General features: G+C 36.9%; 1 protein-coding gene across 1 annotated transcript in view; it reads left to right on the top strand.

The window, feature by feature from the left end:
• LOC139734190 (uncharacterized) overlaps positions 1-25,825 on the top strand; it is a 41,929-nt gene extending 16,104 nt beyond the window's left edge. Inside the window, exons 3-9 of the mRNA XM_071644994.1 lie at positions 17,104-17,391; positions 18,693-18,890; positions 20,005-20,223; positions 20,844-21,050; positions 22,197-22,412; positions 23,426-23,525; positions 24,173-25,825. Coding sequence (XP_071501095.1) covers positions 17,104-17,391; positions 18,693-18,890; positions 20,005-20,223; positions 20,844-21,050; positions 22,197-22,412; positions 23,426-23,525; positions 24,173-25,424 — 2,480 coding nt within the window. The 3' untranslated portion in view covers positions 25,425-25,825. The remainder of the gene's footprint in view (positions 1-17,103; positions 17,392-18,692; positions 18,891-20,004; positions 20,224-20,843; positions 21,051-22,196; positions 22,413-23,425; positions 23,526-24,172) is intronic.
• Positions 25,826-26,522: the final 697 nt, after the last annotated feature.

The raw sequence follows: 26,522 nt of genomic DNA, 5'->3' as shown, positions 1-26,522 counted from the left end.
AAAGAGAAATGCCCGAGTTAGATGCAAATGGCTATCTTGTTCTCGAAGTAAATTCCGACGAAACTACTCCCGACCAATCAACAGCCAACCGAGAAACGCAGGATCATTCCGAGTATGTGAATATTCGAGGAAACAAAAAACGTGACCAACCTGCAACTCATGTGAATGATCCATTATATTCATATTCTACATCCATTTACCCTGACAAACCAAGAGAAATGTCCGACTTGCATGAAAATGGCTATCTTGTTCTCGAGACAAATTCCGACGAAACTACTCTCGACCAATCAACAGCCAACCAAGAAAAGCAGGATCATCCCGAGTATGCGAATATTCGAGGAAATGCAAAACGCGACAATCTTGCACCTCATGTAAATGATCCGTTATATTCTACATCCATGTACCCTGACAAACAAAGAGAAATGCCCGAGTTGGATGCAAATGGCTATCTTTTTCTCGAAGTAAATTCCGACGAAACTACTCCCGACCAATCAACAGCCAACCGAGAAACGCAGGATCATTCCGAGTATGTGAATATTCGAGGAAATGAAAAACGCAACAAAACTGCTCCCGCCCAATCAGCAGCCAACCAAGAAACGCAGGATCATTCCGAGTGTGCGAATGTTTGAGGAAATGCAAAACGCGACCAACCTGCAACTCATCTAAATGATCCACCATATTCTACATCCATTTACCCTGACAAACAAAGAGAAATGCCCGAGTTAGATGAAAATGGCTATCTTGTTCTCGAGGCAAATCCTGACGAAACTACTCCCGACCAATCAACAGCCAACAAAGAAAAGCAGGATCATTCCGAGTATGTGAATATTCGAGGAAATGCAAAACGAGACAATCTTGCACCTCATGTAAATGATCCGATATACTCTACATCCATTTACCCTGACAAACCAAGAGAAATGCCCGAGTTGGATGAAAATGAAAAATATCTCGATCTCGAAGGAAACCCCAACAAAACTACTCCCGACCAATCAACAGCCAACCAAGAAACACTGGATCATCTAAAGTATGAGAATATCAGGAGAAATGAAATATGTTAGATGGAGATGGCTACCTTGTTCTCGAAGCAAATCGAAGAAAAAAAGTACACCCAATCAATCAGCCAACCAACAAACGCAGAATTACATTGAGTATGCGAATAACCGAAAAAATGTAAAACGCGACCCTCTTGTGACTCCTTTGAGTGATCCAGTATATTCTGCATCAACCTACTCTAGCAAACTAATAGAAATGCCCGAGTTGGAATAAAACAGCTGTCTTGTTCCCGAAGAACGCGACCCCTTTGCGGCTGTCTGAATGATCCATTATAATCTACATTCAGCTATCAAGCTAACGAGGGGAAACACTATTACGGTAGAAGCACGTGTCTATGTTGTTTTCGAAACAAGTACAAATGAACTCCCAACCAATTTTGCGACGAAGCACGAGACACAGGATCATTCTGAGTATATAAATGTTAGCAGATATGAATTCAGCACGACCCTCGTGTAGTGGACCTGGAAATCAGTGATATCATCATCAGAAATAACTTTACTAGCAAAGAACTTTTTCGAAAGTTTGCCATAAGTATAATTTCTTTATGAGTATATAGGAAAGCTTCATTTTTTCCTAAGGCCTATGGACTTTTGTGAGAATGATTTTTTTTCTGAAGATTATCGCAGACCGACATGAATGCACCCATGGAAAGGTAAATGTTTCGCACTGAATATTCTTTAATCAGGACATGTAAATGCATGTATAAGAAGATTGAATTTGAAAGTAAAGATGCGCCACTCCTACAATGTATTGGCCAGTGTTGCATTACACAGAATTTCGAAAGCAGTGAGAAGCTTTATTCTGAATTGCAATACTTAATGACATGTAATGACATGAGCTCTGCGCTAATGAATAACTTGCTAATAATTATCATTGTGAGTAAGGATATTCGGAGTTTCAGGCCATTATCTCCCAAACTTTGACTCCCTTACCTTTATCTTTCTATGATTTGTAAGTACTCTTTCATCACTACCAACTCTTTTATTTTTGCTGTTTCTCTTTCTTGTTTTACCTCCATTTCACTTTCATTTCTTAACTGGTGTACGTCATACTCTCTTACTCTCCCTCTCTATTATACATAGGTTATATTCTCTCCTTCCATGATACTATTCTAATATCTGATGGTTTTAAGTATCAACGAATGTTTTATTGGTTAACAAGATTGGATTTTTGATGTTATCATTTTATGCAATGGAGGTTATTAATGATGGTTTAGAATTTCTGCAGTCAGAACAAGTTCAGGTTGGATAGAGTCGTGTGGAGTTTAATAATAACATTTCATGTGGGTTTTTTTTCTGAAGACATATCTACACTACGTAATACTTTTTTTCTGATTCTTTTTATTTTCTTATTCAAAACCAATATCACCATCTACTAGTCCCGTGCCATGCTTTTCCTATATGAAAATGGGCCTCTAATAACTACCTAATCACAAAAACAAAAACAAAAACAAAAATGAAGTGCTGTCGAAAACTTTAGAAAAACACAAAGGAGCATTTTTTTTTTATGATTCAGAACGAGATTATACAATTGGTAACTGCATATCACCAGGCATATCTGTGCTAAAATACTTTATCAAGTGAGACTGATTGGGTTGTGAATAGTGTAACGTGACTGTGTGTGTGTGTGTGTGTGTGTGTGTGTGTGTGTGTGTGTGTTTGTGTATCACACACAAGAGATAAAAAACGGATATATAATCTTGAATGGTATGATTTCATGATCAAGGCAACATGGCTGTGAACACGGTCTATGAATAAGTTGATTATGACAACTATAAGTGCGAGAGGGTTATAATGATACTAAATAAGTTACTGCTGAAACATAGCAATCATTAGTAATAAACACCTCATGATATATTCTTACCCGTAAAACTATAGAAGGAAGCTAATTCACAGAGGGGTAGAGGAGAACTTTGAGTAGCTTATTTGGCATATTAAAATCTCACCATGTTAAATTTGTTTACACACACACACACACACACACACACACACACAAATGCTAACACTGTTTTAGAACATGAAGCAAAGCGCAAAGTGAAATGAATTACATACATACACACACATATATATATATATATATATATATATATAATGTTAAAGAAATTATTGCAAAATGAACTAAGAGCCATTTTTAAACATTTAAATGTAAGTCCCTCATCACAACAAAATCAAACCTTTCCAGTAATACCTCACTTGTTACATAACAAGGAATATTCTTGAAGTTATGATTTAAAACATCATTTTTGTTATCATTTTCTTTGTTTTTAGCACCTTTAATCACAAATATATCACAATATCTCAACTTAACAAGAATGCAGTTAGCTCTTTTTTGCGATTAAACTCATATATACATATATACATATATATATATATATATATATACATATATACATATATAAACCCTATATATATATATATATATATATATGAGTTTTATCGCAAAACGACCTGATTCCATTCTTGTTAAGTTGAAATATTGAGATATATTTGTGATTAAAGCAGCTAACTTTTTACCATAAAAATGTCCTATTTCGGTCTGTTGAATTGTTCGTGAGATTAAAACACAGAAGATTAAATGCATTTAATTTCAAAATAGCTGTTCTGTGATCATTTTGATGAAAACAATCACCATTATACATACATATAGATATTCATGATTGTGATATAATATACACACATTGTATAGATGTATCATATTATGTTATAAAACATATGTATACGTTCATTGTATATATATACTGTATGTAACTATGTATAATGGTGATTGTTTTCATCAAAATGATCACAGAACAGCTATTTTGAAATTAAATGCATTTAATCTTCTGTGTTTTAATCTCACGAACAATTCAACAGACCGAAATAGGACATTTTTATGGTAAAGGTTAGCTGCTTTAATCACAAATATATTTCAATATTTCAACTTAACAAGAATGGAATCAGGTCGTTTTGCAATAAAACTCACATATATATATCAATATTTAGGGTTTATATATGTATATACAAGGTGTGTATAATTTACATGATATCATAAATATATATATATATATATATATATATATTGTGATTGCTTTCATCAAAATGATCACAGGACAGCTATTTTGAAATTAAATCATCTAATCTTCTACGTTTTAATCTCACGAAAAATTCAAAAGTACAAAATAGGTTCATTTCCTGGTAAAACTTCTTCCAATGTTTGACTGTAATCACATAAATTTCCACCGAGTTGCCCTACTTAAACACACACAGTGACAAGATTTTTCTTTCAACTACAGTGTGTATCGATTACTGTATGGAAAGGATTTCTTTTCTTCCAAGGACAAAAGGTACAGTGTTTGCTTCATTAATAATTGTCCTAATTGCTGTTGATGCCTACCTATGACAGATATCTATTCTCACGGTTCTTGATTGCATCATAATGGGTTTCGTGCAGCGCTTAAGAGGTAGAAAGTTTAGTTTCCTGAACCCTTGACTACACGGCCACCATTGTGGCTTAAACTCTTTTCTTTTCTTTACTTCCTGCTTGTGGTTTCAGCTGGAATATGACATATTTGTCACAGTAGATCCCTGGAGTTTCAATGACTGCGATTAAAGAGTCTCATTATGAAGGCATCAACTCTGCAGATAATGTACATCGTTATTATTGCTGTATAATGGATTATTTATATACTGTTTATCGCTTTTACCGCGACAGAAAGATCCCACTGAATCTCACAATTGCTAAATCTTGTCGCTGTACAATAATGCTGTAAACAAAGTAAAGTTTTCTATTTTCTATTTGTTTAAATTAACCTGCAATTTTGATCTTTGATCATAAAAGATAGTCAAGCCAACAATGGACAAAAAAAAAGAAGAAAAAAAAAACCTTCAAATTTCACATATTTTCAGTAATGACTCTGACAATCGCATCAATAGAAACTTGATTATGATTTTGCTGTCATCTCCTTTTCAATCACCCATTATTCCTTCCTTAAGTATGATAGAATATTACGTTTTTATCAATAAGTTGAATACTTGACAGGTGAAAAGAAGTCAATAATGTAAAATTTAAATGTGAGAATTGTTTTTGGTTTTTTTTGGTTAATTCTTCTCAAGTGCCGTTCATTCAGATTTTACGTGCAACCTAATGGGAGACTTGTGAAGCAACGTCATTCTTGGTTCTATAACTGCCCCATTAATGCTCACATTCTATTGCGTATACATACCACTTGAACATGGAGTTCATTTTCGCTTTCATCTCGCATCAGACACGCCAGGGAGATAAGAGATAGTTGGCCATTGTCTCATATCGCGTGATACGTGACAATCCAGGGGCTGTTATTTTTGCTTAATGAATTTGTCACGCGAAGGGAAGGAAGCTTGTGAGAGATTCTGTCAGTCTGATTTGTCTGAGGTGCGTAAGCTTCACTTGGTAGCTGCATTTACTGACGCCATTTTGTTTGTCACTATCGGTTTAACACATTTCTCTCCGTGAGATCGTATAGTCATTCCCGGCAATTGATATGCTGCGACTACAGATTAAGAACACGAAGACCAAAGTCATGACTGTCAGTCTAAACAAGTGGATATTCGTGATAATCATGTTGTCTTTCCCTCCTTCACGTGTATCGGAACTCATAGGTAAGTAGTAATGAGGGACATTCCCATTCAAAACGACTTTTATCTAATGACTTCTTTTTTAAAATTTGAATTATCCTTCTGAAAGAAATCAAGTTCTCAAAGAATCTTTTAGACCAAAGTGCGAAGGGAAAATAACTGTTTAATAAACAAAAGAATGTAGCTCTGTGAAGGCTTCTTCCTTGTCTCAATTGGATGAATTAAAAAAAAAAGATACCACAGTCTTGTGATGAACTGATTCTAAGTAAACTGGTAAATTCATAGTTCAAATGAGATAAAAAATTATAAAAAATAACCTATATAAGGAGAAACAGCAATCTTTGAAAGGTTTCAGTTTCAGAGAGAGGAATCCGACCGAGTGCATCTGTATATAGACCCATTGAAATTTGCTTCGTCTGAAACATACATCAGCCAAAAGTTTACACAGTCTTAAAAAAGATAAAACTATTATTCATCAGGTGCAGAGAAATCTGTAAACTTTTTTTCTATATTTTCCTTTTACCATCAACATTGATGTCTGTGTTGAAGTTGCAGAATAATATTTACAACATACAAACTGTTTTATTTTTCAACCACCAAACGTCTGTCTCTGGTCTAGTGAAACGGTAATAATGAATCACAGTTAATCTTGGTTTATTCTCATTATCTATCTATGTAATCTCATTTGTTTTCTGATTTTAGATCTTAACATCAACTGTTCGAAGGAGATTACCGTCGAGTTGAAAGTAGACAGCCAGACTAGTTTCGCAACTACAATGTGGGAAATACGGTCGAGGGACGGCCAGAGGATTGTTCTGTTGCTGCAATCTTTAAACAATCAGTTCGTGAAAATATCCGCAGAAGATGAAATATCGAACACCAAAAGTGTGATTCTGCTTACAAATAATGACAAATCTCCGCCCATCTTCTCACTTGGATATAAGCTGAGACTTCGACTATATCAATCCAATCTCCAGATACATATATCCAGTCAGAGTCAACGTCACCGCGTCATGTTTAAAAGGTAACTTGTTATTGTTAAAGTAAAAGATAAATGTTAATTTACACAATGTAAGTGAACATAATGTTTCATCAGTTAATTTCAGATACAATCGTTATTTGAATGAACACTTCGAATATTTAAAATGTACAATAATTATTGTAGACCGATAATCTTACCTATCGCAGGCATGGCAACAATGTTAGCCTTGTAATTACTCTGGTTCAATATGTTAGAAGTATATTTCCTCCAGGTGCAGTAACAAATAAATAACAAAGTATCCAAATATTGCTGAATTACGGATCATTGAGGGGCGGGTCAAATCCAGTCAAGTGCATTGCTTATATCGTCTTCAATATAGCGAAGCATAAAATGGCATAAGATAATAACGAATAAGGGGATTAACCCTTTCTATACCAATGAGTCAAATGTACACAAATTTTGCACACATTCTTATGGACAGGCTATAAATTTGACACACAATGGGTTAAATACGAGGAGATAGCCGTGAAAATGCTTTGACTTGGGTCTGGCCCAATTATACGTTTGATATTATTGACCAAGTACTTGAAAACAGTCTATAAAAGTATCGTATGAAAGAACTCTACACACTAAGAAATCAGGGTTCAATTTGGGGTTGAATTTGACCCAATGCACCCTTGCGTGGACTAGGGTTGAATATTTAACTTCTATGGGTGCTATTTACTCCGAATGGGGTTCACCTTTGAGAAAGTTTAATTTTTGAACGTCTCCAAATAGAAGAGTTAGTCTGCTACAAAAACCTAGATCATAGTGTTGCGTTCAAACATGTTATGATTTGTAATGCAGTATCAGTAGTGATTTGAATTGTGGATGATGTTCATCTTTAAGATTGCAAATCAATCAATATAAAGATGTTTGTTGGTGTTTGATAAAATGAAATAGCATTTTTTGTTCGTGCCAGTTTCATAAACAGTACGTGAGCAAAGACTAACACGCCAATCCCGGAAATTAACCAATCACTCACATCAGAGAAGACGATCGAGGCATACAGCGAGCTAGCTATACTGTACAGTATGTGTATACGTGTCACAAAGCAAAGCGTCGCGACAGATCACTTCCATTTCGTTCTAGAACTCCCGTGCAATTGCATTGAAGCAGGGCTTTTTCGTTGCAAGACTTGCTGATTTATACAAGACTAAGGTGAGTAAATGATCACTTTGTAAATCATGACATATTTGGGTTGCTTCTGTACGGCTAGATCCTTCAATTCTTCGGTAATAGGCCTAATTTCAATCGTTTGTCGTGCCGTTCTTTGTTACCACGTTCACGCGTGTATTAATACACTGTACATGCAAAATCATATGACCTATAAATGGGAAGTAATACGGGCCTCTTTACGGTTACTACTGCATGCTTGCTACTGCCATTTAGCAGAGTTACCAAGTCTCACGCATTCTGAGTGAGACTATCGACAAGAAATAAGGCAAAACAGTTTGCATTGTTTAATTTAATGGTAGTTTAATGTATAGTGATTTGTGATACTGTTTCGTCTTCTTTTGCATGTGCTTATATGAGACAGTCTACAGAGTCAGTAGGCTATTAACTGCTGCGACCTGCCCGAACTCGAAGCGTTCGGGCTCCCACAGTGTACAACTGTGTGTGGGACTAAGACTCGATCGCGCACTGTCACTAGTCATATCTGCATGCCCCTGATACAGTCTGCATGATAAGCTGTGTGAGAGTCGCGGTCGGCGGTGACACACATGATACGGATACCGGTGATTGAAACACTGAATGAGAGAATGTGCCACAAACTGTACTAAGGCAGAGGAGGTACAGCTAGTAATCATCAGTGTGAAAGAAATTCCTTCTTACTTGGGTTTGGTTGCACAGTGCCGCAGTCAGTACCAAGTACCACAGTAGTGCAGACTGAGTACAGTAAAATCCTATACTGGTTTTTATAAAATTTCTTGTACGGTATATAGTGGCCGACTAGCTAGACTAAAAGGTTTAGCTGTGTCAGTGTGGCAAGGGTGTGAAGCTGATGATACCGGTACTGATTATCAAAAAAAGAAAAAGAAAGAAGAAGAGATATTTCAAGTAGATCTACAGTACATATATAAACTTTATGGCCCAAACTTTATATCTATGGACATGGTGAACAACAGTCGATCATAATTATACTGATTTCGAAGTGAAAATACAAGTTGCCAGCAGCGTTGTACGTCATGTAGCAGACTAGTACATTGTATTAAGTGTGAGCAATCTGTATAATAGCCTATTGACATCACCATGCGCTGTGCAGACATCATTCATCTACATATTAAACTGGTGGGTGGTGGTAAATTTGGTTACAATTGGTACCCATACCGGTACAACAAATGTACGTTACTCAGACCCTTATGCTTTGTATCGCATTGACGGCACTGTTACCTGCAGATTTGTTATAGGGCCTACTGCACATGAACAGTTCAATATAAATTCAAATTTCTGTGTTACCATTGCAAGTTTCTTTCTTTTTCCCCTTTCTTTCTTTCTTTCTTCAGGTCAAAGGTGTTTGAAGCATCCTTGTCCTTACAGCAAATGAAGGATGTTGTTTGTTTCATTATGGACTATGCTGCGCTGAACTGCATCCTACTCCCTGGGAGTATTCTCGGTATGAAACCTGATGTCAAAGCTTCTTCTCTACTTGTGACACCAAGGCAAAGGTGAGTTTTCTCTGCAGGCCAGGAAAATGCACTTTTGCTCCCTTTGATATAAAAACTGTTTTCTTATGAATGTTGCAAATGCAGCATTAATTATCTGTAAGAGTTGCAAATATCGAATGGTTAATCTTGTAAGATTAATTGCAGTATGCCATGCAGAGTCTTTGTATCACTGTTGGCGGAAGGTTTTCAAAAGTGGGGGGGGGGGGGGCACTTCCTAGTTTCATGAGCTAACAAGCAAAAAAAAAAAAAGGCCGTGAATGCAACTTCTGGTGACACTTCCAGGTTTCAGCTTACAAGCAAAAAAAAAAACAAAAAAAAAAACAAAAAAGTATTCAGCGCAAAAACAGATCCTTATGGTGCTCACACTTCCAGGTTTTTATCTACATGTATTTCTTTCTAGTGCCACTTACACACTTTTGGGTAAAGAAAGTTGGGGGGGGGGGGATGGGGACCCGAAGTGGGGACAATTATAATGTTTTCCTTTGTATTGTGCCGAAAAATTAGGGGCCCGAGTCCCCTTGGTTCCTGTGGCCATGTATATAGCATCCAATTCTTTCTTGCACAGCTCTACATTACTGTTGTTTTTTAGTTGGATTATCAAAGATGACATACCATGTATTCGGTTTACTTTTGTACATGTGCTTAATAGATTTAACGCAGGAATCGCAACACTACAACGCCAAGGAAGAAAGAAACCTTGCCAACATTTCGCAAAGTCCGGAAAAGTCTGCTGCCATATGTCGCCACCTAACCTGCAACTGACCTGTACTTGATCTGCCAAAGAACAATACTGTGAGTTGATCACGAGACTGCTGTGTCTCATTTTTTTTTTTTTCATTGTATGTTCAGATGTATTATTTATGGAACTCTCTAATGCATCAGTCTTTATACATGCACACAGTGCACTCCTGTTCTGATAAATAACGTTACAACAAAATTGAAATTGAGGCCATAATGTTATTGGCTCTACATTTGTTGCTTTATTGTTTACTTGTTTGGTTGCAACAAAACTTTGATAAAACGAAAGAAAACTGTAGGCCCTGAGGACCTCATTATAACAGGAGTCCAGTGTATACTGGGCCAAATACGCTGTACCGAATTGCTGATGCAGTCACTGCATCAACATTAAAGGGGAAGGCTAGTAACTGATCAGTGGGAATCAGTGGAAATGCTGGGAGATGATTGTTCCAATCCTTATGGGATTAATTCAAGAGTTCATTGTATATCTATTGTTGTGTGAAAATGATTTCCTTCAGAACGGTCTCATATTCAAGTAATGTGCAGATTAATGCTCCGTCACTGACCAGGGACGCTAACCTGGGCCCTGTTGCATAAAACCTTTACCGCTGAACTTACCGCTCCTTTCTAGCGGTAAGTCTTCAAATTAGCGGTAAATTTTATAATCCTTGATGCTGATTGGCTGTGACGCCTAATTTTGACGGTAGTTACCATTGAAATTCAATGGTAAGTTTTATGCAACGGGCCACTGGAAGCATTAAACTGCACATTACTTGAATATGAGACCATTCTGAAGCAAATCGTTTTCACACAACAATAGATATACAATGAACTCTTGAATGAATCCCATAAGGATTGGAACAATCATCTCCCAGCATTTCCACTGATTCCCACTGATCAGTTACTAGCCTTCCCCTTTAAAGGAGGATGATCCTGGACAAGACGTTTGTCCCAGTACTAGTATACGACTGGACTGGTCATCTCTCTTCTCTCAATCAACAGTTGTTCCCAGTTCAAGGTTAATCTGCATTTTTGCATTGAAAGTGAAAACTCGGTACATGATCAGTATGACCTTTTTCATGGAGAGGGTTGATGGCCCTCACAAGTAATTTTGACTTCACCTGTTCTTCATTGGCATATATTTCATCCAGATGGCAGAGCATTTTCAAATTTTCAGTGTAGAGTGTATGGTCTATTAAAGTTCTTGAATTACATTATACATGTAGTATAGCATTGTTTTGAGATTGTTACCCTACAATCAAATTTAAGCTTAAGAGGGTGTGTAGAGTGTGTTGTACTTATGATTTGTCAGGAAAGTGCAACCCATAGAAATGTTCAATTTGGTGTTTTCCTTCCTCCCAGAAATTAATCTTCTCAATAAATGTATGATATATTGTACATTTTTGCATCACTATACAGAGGAGAGTGTAACACTTTTGTTGTTGTTGTTGTTGTTTTCCCCCAGGTATTCTGCATGACTGAGGCACCTTCTTCAGCTGTCTTCGTGGAATGAATCGCTACAACTTCACTCAGTTCTACAGATGCATCCATGATGAAACCTTTGTCCAGGGCAATCAACTACAGTCTGAAACAGTCTTCATAAAATCAGTGTAGTATACTGGCGGGTAATATTGTATTGTGAAGAGCACTTCATCGAATGATTTTAAAGAAATCACTGTAGAGTTACAACCCTGTGGCTACTTGTATCGTGATGAGTTAATACTTGTATCTGCTTTGCATTGTGTATCATCCTCTGCCTAAATGACTAAAATACTAAAAAAATGTATTGTTTTGTATGCTGACACTTTGTACAGTACTATCATCCTCGAGGTTGTTATAGAAATTCTTGCAGCTAGAGTAGTTTGGTTTTCTTGTCATTCTTGCTTATGAATATAAGCTGCATTTTGATGTTTTGGGTGGAAGATGAATTTTAGCCTTGAGCCAGCACTGAGAATTACACTGTAGTACAGTGGTATAATTCAAGCTTTCTGTATAAAGCTGGACAATTCCTGTACCTTCCTGTTTTATGCCTCTCCTATCCTGCCTATGCTATCCTACTATTATCTCTGAGTGTTCCTCTCTCTTCTATCATATCTCGTACAATGTGATTCTAGTTACAAATGCCATCCCTATATCGATGGAATAGACATATCCCCATACTTTGGGTTAATTGGATGCTGTTAGAGGAAGGGGGGGGGGGGTCCTTTTTCCTTTTTTGCTTGTCAAAATTTGCATGTGTGTGTGTGTATTAGTGGTGTTGATTATTTATTTTATTGCAGTTTCAGCAAACTTGGTATCCTTCTTTTCCTTCTGTTATGTAACAGGTGAGGATACTAACCTTTACAATTATAGTATGTAAACATTAGCCATGTAAAGATGTGTTCACGGAAATCCTACCAATATTTGTGTACTGTGCTTTGATTACTTGTTAATGATCCTTCTTTTTTGAAGGTCTCTAGATATTAATCTTTAATTTATGAAGTATTTTCATTCATTTGCATATACATGTAGCTGGAAAGTATTGTGGCCATTTTGTTTCCTTCTATGCATGTGGAAACTAACCATGAAGGTTTTGTAATGTACATGTATACCTTTTATTCAACTGTTTTATTTTTTTACCTGAATTCACTGTGTTGTAACTGCTTGCAAATGCAACATCTGGAATTAACAGCTCTGCTTTCTTTAGATGATAAAAGTGTACTTTTTGCACAACGCACATGGATTGCAAATGTTTCATTTTTTTTCCTGCTGGGAGAGATTTTTATGTTTATTTTTTGTCATAAAGAAATTCTTATAGGGAATTGAAATGATGTAATGATAATGTAATGACAGATCTTTGATACATTTTTTTTTTCATCAGGGAATATTGTTTTCCCTTATTTACAAAATTTAGATATACATTGTATTCCATTACTATATGAGTATATGTTATGTACATGTATTGTATTTAACTTTCTTAATTGTACATGTATTACATTATAATGCAAAAACTTGATTTGACTTAATTCTTTGTTTTGAATGATGAAAACCTAGCCTATGAAATTAATACATGTGCATTTTTGTGTGAATGCAGAAATGCATCCATCTTGACAAATGAAAGTGACAAGTTTGTATGTACCAAATGATGAACTGTACTTAGATAATGTACGAAAATGGGGAATTTCTCTTTATTTAATTTTCCTCGTTTTTTATCATCCCAAGACTTTATTAAACAAACATGAAATGTAATCATCTGTGATGCAGATATGTTTTAATTTCTCTGTGCAAAGTGTGTGCCAAACATGAAGTATGAGCAGCATGTACAATGAATTGGTGGTGGCATTGTTAAGGAGTATGTGTTGGCATTGCTAAGGAGTATGTGTTTGATTGAACAACTCTGAACACTGTGCTGTACTTTAAGCTTGAACATCTCCATTATTTCAGCAGGATATATAATATATATAATAATATACATATTGTATGTAATATTGTATATAATATATATATATATATATATATATATATATATGTGTCTATTTAATACATGCATGTTTTCAAAATTGAACCCTTTGCGGTGCATCTACGCTCCCTGGTTTTTATTTTTCCTCCTTAATGGGTTACATATATACTTTACATATATATATATATATAGGCTTATATATATATGTAAAGTATATATGTAACCCATTAAGGAGGAAAAATAAAAACCAGGGAGCGTAGATGCACCGCAAAGGGTTCAATTTTGATATCTGAAAAGTTCAAGAAATAACCCTTTTGGGTGGAAGAATGAACCTTTTTACAACCTTGAGGTTGAACAATGTATCCTTCAGAGGTTCAATTTTTAACCTGCCTGGGTGCAAAAATAAACCTTGAGGTTCAGTTTTGAAGTCAGAGGGTTCATTTTTATGATTTTCAATTTTCAATTTTCAATTTTTCAATTTTGAACCCCGTAAAAAATAAACCTTGAGGTTCAGTTTTGAATTCAGAGGGTTCATTTTTATGGGGTTCAAAATTGAACCCTAGAGAGGGGTTCAAATTTTGAGGGAAAGGGGTGCTGCTATTGCATCACGCCTAGAGGTTCAATTTTGAACCCTGATTTCTTAGTGTGTATAGTTTGACGTGATCGGGTATATATACAAATAAAAGGTGTTAATAACAGTTACTATGTATGACTGAATCCCCGATTAAATATCCACCAGAATAGTGAGGTTTAAGAGGTAACAGCGGTAAAAGCGGGTTGGATATGCGAGGACACGTTTATATGACATTTGCAAAATTATCATATTGTAAACAGTATGTGCAGTTGATTTAAACTATATTTTATAAAGAAAGTTTTCCCTGTGATTCATCACCGCTGTAGAGTCGTAATTTAAGATATAGTTTTCTGATCCATATGAGTGTGATATCAATATTCTCTCTAAGCAGTAATGATGCAAATATAACACGGTTAAATAACAATTTGATGGAGTGTAAATCAATTTTCAAATTACATATCATTGATTCTTTTGTCGATTCTTTTTACGTATTTACATATTTACCCATTCACATTCAAAGCAGTAGTAAAAAAAGGTCATGAATATAAGTTCACTCACTGCAGTAGAGCCAACTACATCCTGATTTCTATCAAAGACAGGCGTAGTATCTCGTATAGACTACAAAGTTACTGAGCTTAATACTGAAGGGCAAAATCATCAGTCAACTGCAATGTAATTTATCAGTTTATAACTTCTCATAACATCAGAAAAGAGAAAAATGAAGAAAAAATAGAAAATAAATGACCAAGAATTGATCGGATGGACATTATGTATGTATATCACATAATCAAAAAAACACACGATGTTTACACACATTACACATTCACATGTAAATGCCACCTCCTATGAACAGTCAGTGTTTCTTTTCTGCTAGGATTTAGAAGTGAAATTAAATGATTTGAATATAAAATGAAATGAAGATCGATTGTGTGAAATAACTTGTTTCTTTTTTACTCATCTTTTTGCCACATGAAATACATAATCGATGAATCAGATACATGAAGAATTCACATTGGATGTGTAACGTTCGCATTCAGCATAAGATATGAAACACGAACACTGCTATATATGGGAAACACAAAATTAGGATGATACAAAGAGGACGGCAGATACGTAGGAAAGTTAGCAAATATAGCGTCATATATTTCATGTGTGAACCCACACTTTGTTACTCATCTTTTAAGTACATAAATTCAACATTAACACTTTAGAGAATCCCAGATTGAATAAGCTCGAGTGACAGTGAAAAAAAAAAGTCTTTTCGCAAAATGTGTCGTTGCATTGTCTAAGAGCGTAATTACTGAGCTATTCCTCATAAACATAATTCAATGCAGAATAAATTTGGGGTAATTTGCTTGTATCGAATTTGTTCATGACTTTGAAAGTGTAAACGGTTGTGTAAATCTTTAGTTTGAGAATATCTAAACTTTTTTTTCATTATACTTTTGACAGAAGATGAACCGGCCGTGAAACTGATTGGGAGACATTCTCCTCTCGACGGTCTGGTAGTTTTGCAAACAGCTACGGACAGTTATGTTTGCAGAGACGGCTTCACTGACCGGGTTGCAGATTCCATCTGCGGGGAGCTTGGTTTCCCGGCATTTCACAGCTATTCTGCCTCAGCTTTGTTTTCTCATCTAAACGCATCAAACTGGGTAAAGGCTGGCTATTGTCCGCCATGTGAGTATTGTTTTTAATGTTGACCATCTGAGCTGATTGTTATGTAACGTGTAGATATCGTTTTGTCTTTAAGAGTTGATAGGAAATGTACCGTATTAACATTTTCGTAGGTAAAAAAAGGGAGAATTTTGACTTTTCGTGTCTCGTGTACTGTCATGTTTCAATCAAATGAAAAAAGGAAGATTGAAAAGGGTGATTTGATTAATTAATTTTCCTTTTCAACTATCCTAAGGCTCGGATAAGCTGTTTTGATTTCCTGTGCAAATTAGGGCTGAAAAAAAAAGTATAATGTGATATTTTTATGTTTTTGGAAATGGAATAAACCGTGGCCAGAGAGAGAGAGAGGGAGGGGGGGGGGAGAGGAGAGAGAGAGAGAGAGAGAGAGAGATCGGGGGGGATTACTGACTGCGGTCAACCACAAGTAGGTATGTTAGGTAAAATTTCTGTAATGATCTTCGCAGACTTCCGCATTAATATACTCAGTAAGTTTAGCTGTGATTACTATTTACCTTCAAGCTTTAAGAAGCGATATAATTATTCGACAATAGTTAGTATGTCATATTTCGAACTATTATCTGGACATTCTTAAATCTTCTTAAGATTGGACATTCTATTCCAGTGTATTATATAAAATGTGAAGTAGACACAATATTATATCAATATAACTATTAAGCAAACTTATGCTTCGCAAAGAAACAATCAAAGAGAGCGATTCATTTTCGTTTCACAGATTCGCGAAGTATGATGAACTGTTCGTGGACAAACATCGAATGCCCTTCTCTCAGAGCTGTGAAGCTTAGGTGCCGAGGTAAAAATTAGTTAAACGCAGTCGTACCCATCCTGCCCACTGGGAAAAATGGATTCAGATTGAGCCTTTGGTATACTTGTTCGTACAACTATCAAGTTTGTTGCGTGGAAAGCAGTTGACGTGCATGACGTATGTGGACATTATGCATATTGTAGTATACACTTCACAAGACTGCTGTGAGATGCACTGGTGGAGCTGCTTCTCGTGTGTTTGTAATTAGGCTGTCAAAAATGCAAAGACGAGACCACTTTCATAAAACTTGTTATTAATAACAAATTACGATAATTGTAAGATACTAAAATCCTTGCATCTGACTGACTGAGAGCAAATTTGTCATAGAAATTTGGAAGTTGTTACTGATAACAAACTTTAAGAAACGGGACCCTGGTGGAGGATTTTTCATAACGACTAATAACGTCATAATGAAATATAGTCATTTATCAACAAGCCGGAGGCGTAATGATCAATTTACATGATTAATTTCCGTTAGGGGGAGTTTATCGTGGAGTTTTTATCTTTCCTCTCTCAGAACCAGGTTTTCTTGGATGCTACACAATACAACACGTCTTCCAAAACAGCAGTCTTCTTCGGGGTCGGCCAAATCGAACTGTAGAGACCGAAATGGAATGCGTCTCCACCTGCCGACAACAAAGACAGGTCGTTGACGTCATTGCCGTAATCCATCAAGGCGCATGCATGTGCGTCCCATCAGAGACACTCGCTGGCATTTCTTCTTCTAACAATTCTCGTCACGAGTGGTTATGTCCAAACTTGGCCGAAAGTAACACCAGACATGATTTCTATAACGCATTTAATGGTGAGTGTTGTGCAAGGATATCACATCAACGTGAAAGTGAAATAAATTTGAATTTGAATTTGAATTTGAATTAGCCCATGTGCACGTTGGTACAATGACCTCTTTTTTTTCTCAGTTGGCTGGGCAGTTCACTTTTTTTTTCCAGGCGATATGTTGCGTAATTTTGCCCGACCTAACAATTTATAGAACGCATGTTTAAACAAACAATGGACTTGGGTAGACCAAGTCATTCAACCCTTTGGAAACCATCCTATTCATCATTTTGCACTGAATGCAGTAACAAACTTGTTTTTCAATTCTAACAAATACCAGACAATAGTTTTAACGTGGATGTGCTGGCTAGCACCATTTATAAGGAATGCATGAATATTAATTATGGCAAGCTAGTTGGTCCAAATGACCTTTCTCTGCTCGTACGCAAAGTGGAATTTTACGAATTGGCTTATTCCTTGGTAATGATTATGTACATTTCTGAATGAATTACTTGATATAAGTAATTCATTGAATGAATGACTTACCGAAAACAAACCCAAAGACAATTTCCCGTCATCAACATCAATATTTTTTTTAAACGCTGAAGCATTAATATTTTGATTCTGAAAAAATAAAAATATGGAAGATCCACTTACAGTATATGAATACGCAAACATGTGCCTGATGCAGTATTAATTGGAGCTATTTAAGTTGTTTTTTTCCTTCTATTTTAGGGTGATGTAACGTTAGAAACGTTAATATTTCTTTAATTTGTAATTACGAACGATTTAGATGAATAATCTTCCATAATATTTGTTTGAATTTGCTCTGTATGAACATGATGTGGGATTGCATTTCTTAGACAATCACCTGAAAAGGCTATGTCTTAGGGTCATTAATGACTTTTGTATTTTTTCTATCACTCACGTCACTAGGCAATCTGAAACAATGATTTTAATAGATCACTGCAAGAAACGTGCATTTGCAGATGCACGTTTAGCCGAAACAAAAATGCTATGACTTTTTCATAAAATTCAAAAGTCTTCATCGCAGAAACAAAACCACAGCACATCTGCAGACATAAAGGCCTATTGTGTGGACGCGCGCGTGCACGCACTCGTGTGTGTGTGTGTGTGTGTGTGTGTGTGTGTTTATATAATTTATTTTTCTATATATATGTGTGTGTGTGTGTGTAGCTGCGTAACATTTTTCAAACATGAGTAAAGTCTGTTTTTATGCACAATGAAGAGTAAACACATATAACTAGGAGTAATCTAAATTCAAATCTAAATTCAACATTTGTCTTCGTTAACTTCCATTCTTTACAGTTTCCTATGGCTTCTGCGACAAACTTGACGTTGTTCCAAACGGAAAATGGGATTCTAACATGACGGGACTAGGCTCTATGGTAACCCTCACCTGTGACCAAGGTTACTCCATCATTGGTAACGCAACTCTCCAATGTGTGAGACTACCTGGACGGTCGACTTACTTCCCGGTTTGGAACTCGACTGTACCATCTTGCAGTAAGATTTCAGTTTCAGAGTAACTTTTCTCTAAAGGATTCTGGTCTTTTTTTCCTTACAAGTACACCTTCGTCTCAGTCAGGTCTTAAATCTTGTAGTGATTGATGTAATTACACGCTCGTTTATAAATGGGGATGTTTCCCTAACCATGCTAATGCCTATTCTATAGAACGTGTATGAATGATTAAACGCAGCTGATATCAGATTATGACATCGAAAACATTCCTAGGACCTCTACAAGGCATTATGATAATAACAATTTACCTTGTCTTATCTACGGAGAATTTCAAGTAAAGGTTGGATAATAAGTAGGTTTTATGAAATCACCTGCGTATTCATAATACCAAGTTTCGTTGCAGGGATTCCATGTCATGCATGTAGGGAGGGAAGCGCATGGATTTAACTCCCTGATAAAAGATGTGAACATTCAAAACTTTTGAGCAGATCTTCAGATTTTCTACAAACTTTTACTGAGTGTATCGCTATTCTGATTTCCTTGAATCCACAAATACATTATGCTCGAGGAACTTAATTCCCTTCATATTAAACAACTGCATAACTCAAAGAGAAAAGGCATGGTAATAGTGGAAAAGACTCCGTGCAGTAGAGTAGTTCTTGCCGCAGAATAATTTTAGAACCGAAAGTTATGTTATCGAAACCATAAAATCACTACGTGCCCTTTCTCACACTTCGGTTGTCTCGCAACAAGCGATGACATCTGATACTATAATCAAGAAATAAAAGACAAAAAGAGACGTAGCGAAATGGTGATGCTCAGAAAACACTTATGTTACCGTCCATAAAAAAAACATGGGATAATAGAGCACTTTACCTCATGGCAACTTAACTTCTAGCGATTAGAATTTTTCACACTAGTTTACTATTCTCCTTAATTATTTTACAATCGATGAAGATGTCACTCGCATTTATTGGTGCAATCCTATCTGATTAATCCGAGAGGTATAACCTTAAATTTGTTTTGATAAGCCAAAAGACAAAGACTATGTCGACATTCCCTCATACTCTTTGTGAATGTTCTGATTTTGTTAATTCAGTTAAATTTCCTATGTAACGCAGTCGTTTTCTCTCATCTACATGACCTCCCCTTTCTCAGTCTCTTGGATGTTTTGTGATCAGCCTGGTAACGTATCCAACGGAGAATGGAACTCGATTGAGACGTCAGTGGGATCGTCAAGAATTCTCATTTGCGATGATAGTTACGTCGTCAATGGCAGTGCCACGTTGCGATGTGTGAGATCTCCTGACACCAATCATATACCTGCATGGAATGCACCAGTCCCAACTTGCGTAACTGGCCCGGCCAAATCCACGGGTACTCGCCTCTTCTTTTAGCTACATCCTGAACTATACAGGCCTTGCGATGGAAACACAGCATTCACAGTCTAATAAAAACATAGTTTAAAGAGAGGGCCTATTAAGTAACAACTCGAACTTTGCACAAATTAGTCACTGCAGGTTATCCACCGGTCTATTATTGTCGCTAGGGTGACAAGACCTTGTAAAATCGGGGTTTTTTATCAGTTGTCAGGTAATTACTGGTACTTAAGTCATGTCCTATCCAGATCTTAGCTGTCTTACCCTCAAAACAAAGCCACCACTTTATGTCATAAGAAAAGTGACTCCATCTATTACAGAGCATTGGCTGCCATCTCTTTTCTCTCTTGAACATTTTGACATTTTGGGGATACAAGGTTTTGCCTCCCCAACAGCCTTACAAGTATTTATTTATTTGTTTATCTATATTTGTTTATCATTATCATTATTATCATTGTTGTTATTATTATCATCATTATTATCATTGTTATCATTATTATCATCCTCATCATCATCATCATCATCATTATTTAGTATTATTATTGTTATTGTTATTTTTTAGGCCAGCCTATCTCGATTTGGTATTAATGTCATTTGTAATCATTCCGTCCTTTCTAGGTAACGAGCCGAGATGTAATCACCCTGGCAATGTAATGCACGGTGTGTGGAATTCCAGTACCATGAGGCTTGGATCAACGGTAACATTGGCTTGTGATAAAGGTTACTTCCCCAATGGTAGAGCAACGTTGCTCTGTGTGACGTCATATGGCACAACACAACAACCAGTTTGGAATGCTTCAGCTCCATCTTGCCTACCGGTTAAACGTAAATGCTCAATCTCATTCGGCTTATTTCATTGAGACTATTCGAGATAAGAGGGCATCTTCTATAAATGATTTTTGGTTCGTCAAATCTTGGTCAGCTTCCTTTCTGAGTAAACAAATATTCTAACTTGCTATCGATAAAAATTATGAAATGGTCATCAAAGCCGGCAATCAAATGACAGACGGCTTTACATTTTATCCAAAGGTCATTGCAATGAAGATGAACGTCCCTGCATATCAAAGGGCACTGTTGCCAAGTGAATTTAACCGGACACTATATCATTAAGAAGAAAAATAGAAGGGGACTAAATTCAAGACATTTAATCGTTTATAGAAATGATGGACTTATAAAAGCAATACCGAGAACATGAATTTCTCATCATGCTCTCGTGGCGTCACTATCTGCATAGCAAAGGCATATCTGCATTCAATTCATGTTTACATATAAGTACCGTTCTTATGCAGACAGAGCTAGACGGAAAGAAAGAAATATCTACAAACGCTGCTTTCAAACACATTTGATAATGGCAATATGTGCTCGAAAATGTTTTACCGCAACCACAACGATATTGGCATTCATTTCCGGTATCGATGTACCTTTCAAATTTGAATCATAAATAATTCAGTTATTCAATTATGTTCATTCTATCCACGGAATGGCTCCCTGCAAAGTAATCGTGGGATACTGCATAGAGCACATGAAAATTTTGAGATTTTAAATGATATCGTAATACTATGTTTGACATTTCGTATTTCTGTTGTGTAGACCCTACTCTGCCTTCATTTCATTTCGTTCATTTCATTTCAAACATAAACTACATACTTTGAATCCAACTACAATAAATGTCATGTCTAGACACATACAAAATCAAAATCATTGGAAATGGACGAGACTGATATACAGCGTGTAGTTTGCTGTCTCTTCTTTAAAAAAAGAGTAATAACTAATTGCTGGACCAGAAAAGTAGGCAAAATGCCTTTACAAAGACAAAGTAAGAAAGGAAATACATAAACAAATTGTCTTTATCCTTACTGCAGTAAGTATTCAAGGTAAGCCACATGGAAACCTAAGCCCTACTTTTGTGTCTTAACAAATGACCTTTTTGACTAATGATAACATCATCTACATTCGATCTGTCTTCTCCAGGTAAAAAGTTGAAATGTGGTCACCTTGATAACGTACCACACGGAACATGGAATTCAAACACCACGCGGCTTGGCTCCATAGTTACCCTGAACTGTGATGAAGGTTACACCATCAATGGTAGTGCAACTCTGTTATGTATGACGCCACCTAACGACGGTCAAATGCCACAATCACCAGTTTGGAACGCATCAACCCCATTGTGCCGAGCGGTCAAAGGTAAATCCTCAATCTAAAAGTTTTATCATATTGTACCATCAAAGGAGATTATCAGATTCTGTTATTCACTATCAAGCAGAATTGTAGTAGTATGATAGCGTTTATTTGTCTCGAAGAGAGTATTTCTACTTAAAATTCAAAAAGTCACAGGAAAGTAGGCAACCGACAGCTGTAAGTACTCTCCTGAACAGAGTACAATGCTATACAATATACGTCCGCGGTATTCCCTGAATGAATGAATGACTTGGAATGATGATATAGTGTTGAATTCCAAATGGAGCCACTGTTGCACTTAGGGTAATTGAACATTAAGACTAGAAGTCCACAACTAGGTCACAGAAGATCACCTGTTTGTTTTACTGCAAATATCTGCAGTTTAAATTCCAGGGAAATATACGATCTTTTCTGTGGTATATATTTGTGTGTTCATTACATGGACTTATTGCTTAGTAGTTAGTAAGTATTCCCGAGATCCATGGACAATTAACGTCTCTCAGCCCTCTCTGCCCTTATGTTAGCAATGTCCTGCATGTCCAGAGTCTGCCCTTAGTGTATGTTTGCCGCGCTCTCCCATTAAGTGGCTCCCAGAGCAAAACCTATACCTTGAGTTAAAGTTATATATAGTGCACTTTAACTCAAGGTGACTTTGAACATCGCCAGCAGACCTGATTAGGTGCTGCTTTGGAGCTGACTTTTGGAAAATCCCGTGAAGTTCTGAAGTAATGGTCCTTATTATGTGCAGGCTGATTTAAAGAGCCATAGTGAGCAACCTCATGAAGTAGCCATCTGGACGTATTTGTGCATAACACAAGTTTGACACATACATACCAACAAAAAGAAAATACATTAATGTCTTTACTCTTTGCTACACAAAACTAAGGATTATGGAATTGGATCACTTAATGGAATCTTACATTTTCAATTTGTCTATCATTTTACCCTAGGCTCTACTGAATATCATTGTCATCATTGTCATCATATCGTCAATTGTTATCATTTCCTATCCGCTTTAGGCAAATTTCCTCTTCTGATTGTGCTGACGTTTTCATATGTGATTGCCATCACTCTTCTTGCAATCATCTCTAGGGCTTGGTGCTTATATCAAAGAAAAAGGTGAGTCTTTGCTGAAACCTCTAATTTCGTTTATGTCACTTCCCTTTCCTAATTCAGTGGTTCTAAAGAGCATTGGCCAAAAATTGACACCATGGAACTTCAGTTTCTGAAGTCTTATAAGTGGAATTGGGACCCTTCAAATATATGACATGTATAAAGTCATCCATGTTTTCGTATTTTGTTGTGTTCGGATAAAAACAATTTCTTGTTCCTGAAAGAGGTAGCGCCTCATTCCATTTATTTTCCATTCTTATCAAGAATGATCTGCTGCTTCACATGTGTTACAGGCTATTCAGTCGATTTTGCCCTCGCACCTACCCCCCCCCTAAAAAGCAAAAACATTAAATCATTAAACAAGCAGCGTTTATATACTCGATATTTTGCATTATCTCTTCGAGTCTATCTCGGGAAATGTAAACGGAAAAAGCATTCATTGAGAGTGATTTTTATTCTTTTTTTTTCATTTTGTCATAGTGTATGTATAGAATTGTTTAAAATTTACTTCAGAAGTCTTAATTTTCTTCTGGGTAAAATTACGCAATTACATTTATAGAATTGATTAGGCCTTTGGAACTTATATCGATTTCTAGTTCACTGAAATGGGAAGTATGTGGAGCTGATATGCTATGTCTTCCCGCTCATTGCAGATATAAACCGTCGCCATCTCAAACTCGGAACGACGCTGACATAAGTGGAGTGCAAACTTCAGACCAACAGACAGTTCCTGATAATCACGCTCCGGATGCTGCTTTCCCACTCCATACCCTGAGGCCTTCAGTCGACCATGCCATATTTCCTGGGGGACACCCTATCCCTACAAGGATTGAGGACTCTGCTTATGATCAAGATAATATTTACCAAAATGCTGAATACGTACGCAGAAATTTTGACAACATGCAGATGATCTCGAAAGGAGCCGTTTCGGCAGAAGACCATGGGCAGAATTGGTCGTCTACCTCTGAGCAACCAGTTGGTGTTAAGTGTTTTGGGGGAAAATCGCATCAGAAGCCATTGAGAAATGTTAAAGAATATGAATGTGACAAGTTCGTTTCAACGGGCATCGGCAGTGACACAACTGACGGAGAAATCTCGATGCCGCAGGTTCGGTTGTTTGACGAATCAGAGTACAACTCGCTTGAATTTGCGAGAGGTCCTGCAACCGGTCTTATGGGTAAGCACGCAGAGCCCGGCAATTGTATTTGGCAGGCTTACGCAGCAGATGAAGAAAGGGCAAAAAATTCCCCCTCTGGTGGAAGATCTGTGGAAACTATTGACTGGGATTATTCTAACAAAGACAATGAATACGACGACATCGATGCAACGGTTGGGCTTCCAGTGGGATCCGTTTTCATTGACAGACACCAAGTCACAACGAAAGATAAAGATTATGCCGAAGAACTCTCTGAGCTCTATGCCAAGGTGGATAAGAGAAGAGGAAGTTCTTCACGTGAGAATAGCTCTGTTTCAGCACAGAACATCGAGGAACTGTACGCCAAAGTAGACAAGCGTAGAGATGGACCCTCAAAGGTGCATGATTCCATTGGCAGGCTAAAAAAGATCACACAAGACGAAAATGGCGTCGAGGCAACACCTGTAGAACTCTATGTTAATATGGATGATAGGAGAGGGAGAAATTTCACCGAACAGGAGAGTTTTGTGTCAGTATGTAGTGGCGAGGAACTGTATGCCAACGTTAATACGCAGGGAGATGGATGTTCACAGGGAATAAGTTACAATAACGGGCATCAAGACATCACAAACGTAAAAAATGACATCGAAACTGCCTCTGAGGAACTCTATGCACAGGTGGATAAAGGAATGATGTCCCGTAAGGAGGTTGGTGATACGGCAGCATTCAGACATGAGGAACTGTATGCCAAGGTGAACAAGCATTTTTGATGGGAAACAGTTTCATTGAAGGGTACAGATTCACCACAGAAGGTCACTTTTGAGGCAAAATCTGTGCCTGTGGAATTCTTTGAAAGAGTGGATAAGAGAAAGGGATACTTCTTTATTCAAATGAGGAATGGTATATACTGATGTGAGTAAAGATATAAGGGTGCATCTAAAAGTTGGATTTTTCCAAGGCACCACAGAAGACCAAATGACCCGCCGATACTGTAACTGTTGAAGTCTATGCACAGATGGATAGAAAGGAGGACTGTTATTTGGCTAGTTCTTGGTCAGCACAAAAGAGAGAGGAACTGTACACCAGTGTGAGCAAGCATTATAGAGAAGAGGTTCAATTCAAGGGGGATCGGTCCCAAACTAGGCCGGCGCCACGTTTTGAAAAAAAAAAAGGGGGGGGGGGGTATATTTCTGGTACCACTTCCGGGTTTATCAGCTAACAAGCAAAGAAAAAATGGAACAAAACGCCTTCAGCGCAACTTTCCGCTGCCACTTCATGCGTGTGATTATTTTCAACGAGCACATTTTTTTTCTTCATAAAACGAGTACCAAATGCCTTGTTTAAGACTACAGACTACCGTTGAATCAATGTAAGAATGCCAAACTGACTACGTGAGCATGAAGAGGAGAGAAAGAGAGAGCGAGACACGATAACAATAAACGTTGAAATGAAATCATTGTACATAAAAGTTATTTGTTTTCATAAATGCATGCACAGTTATTCTGTAACTGCATGTAACACCAAGTACAGAATTCGGAAGATGTCACCCAAATGCCTCGTTTATATCATCGCTGAGTCTGTAACTATTTTATAACATAATTAGAGGGGGACGGGTAGAAGAAGGGAGAAAGTATAAACTGATGGTACACCTGGAATATCTCTATAGAAAACGGAGCATCGCGTCATTGCATCAACATATTTAAATAGGAAACAGAGACTCCTTTGGTATTAAATGACATTTTCACCATGTTAAAATTGAGTCAACGTGGCAATATAAATAGCACACATCAGTGAAATTTGAGGAAAATCCGCCATTCAATTCAAAAGTTATCAATTTTTAAGTTTAGTATCTTCGTCGCTGGACAAGA

This window comes from Diadema antillarum, unplaced genomic scaffold, assembly GCF_040938485.1.
Source record: "Diadema antillarum isolate AM-2024a unplaced genomic scaffold, OU_Dant_1.0 seq00000512_RagTag, whole genome shotgun sequence".
In the NCBI taxonomy this organism is placed as follows: domain Eukaryota; kingdom Metazoa; phylum Echinodermata; class Echinoidea; order Diadematoida; family Diadematidae; genus Diadema; species Diadema antillarum.
Note: the sequence above shows the minus strand (reverse complement) of the source record. Positions and strands in the feature narration are given on the sequence as shown.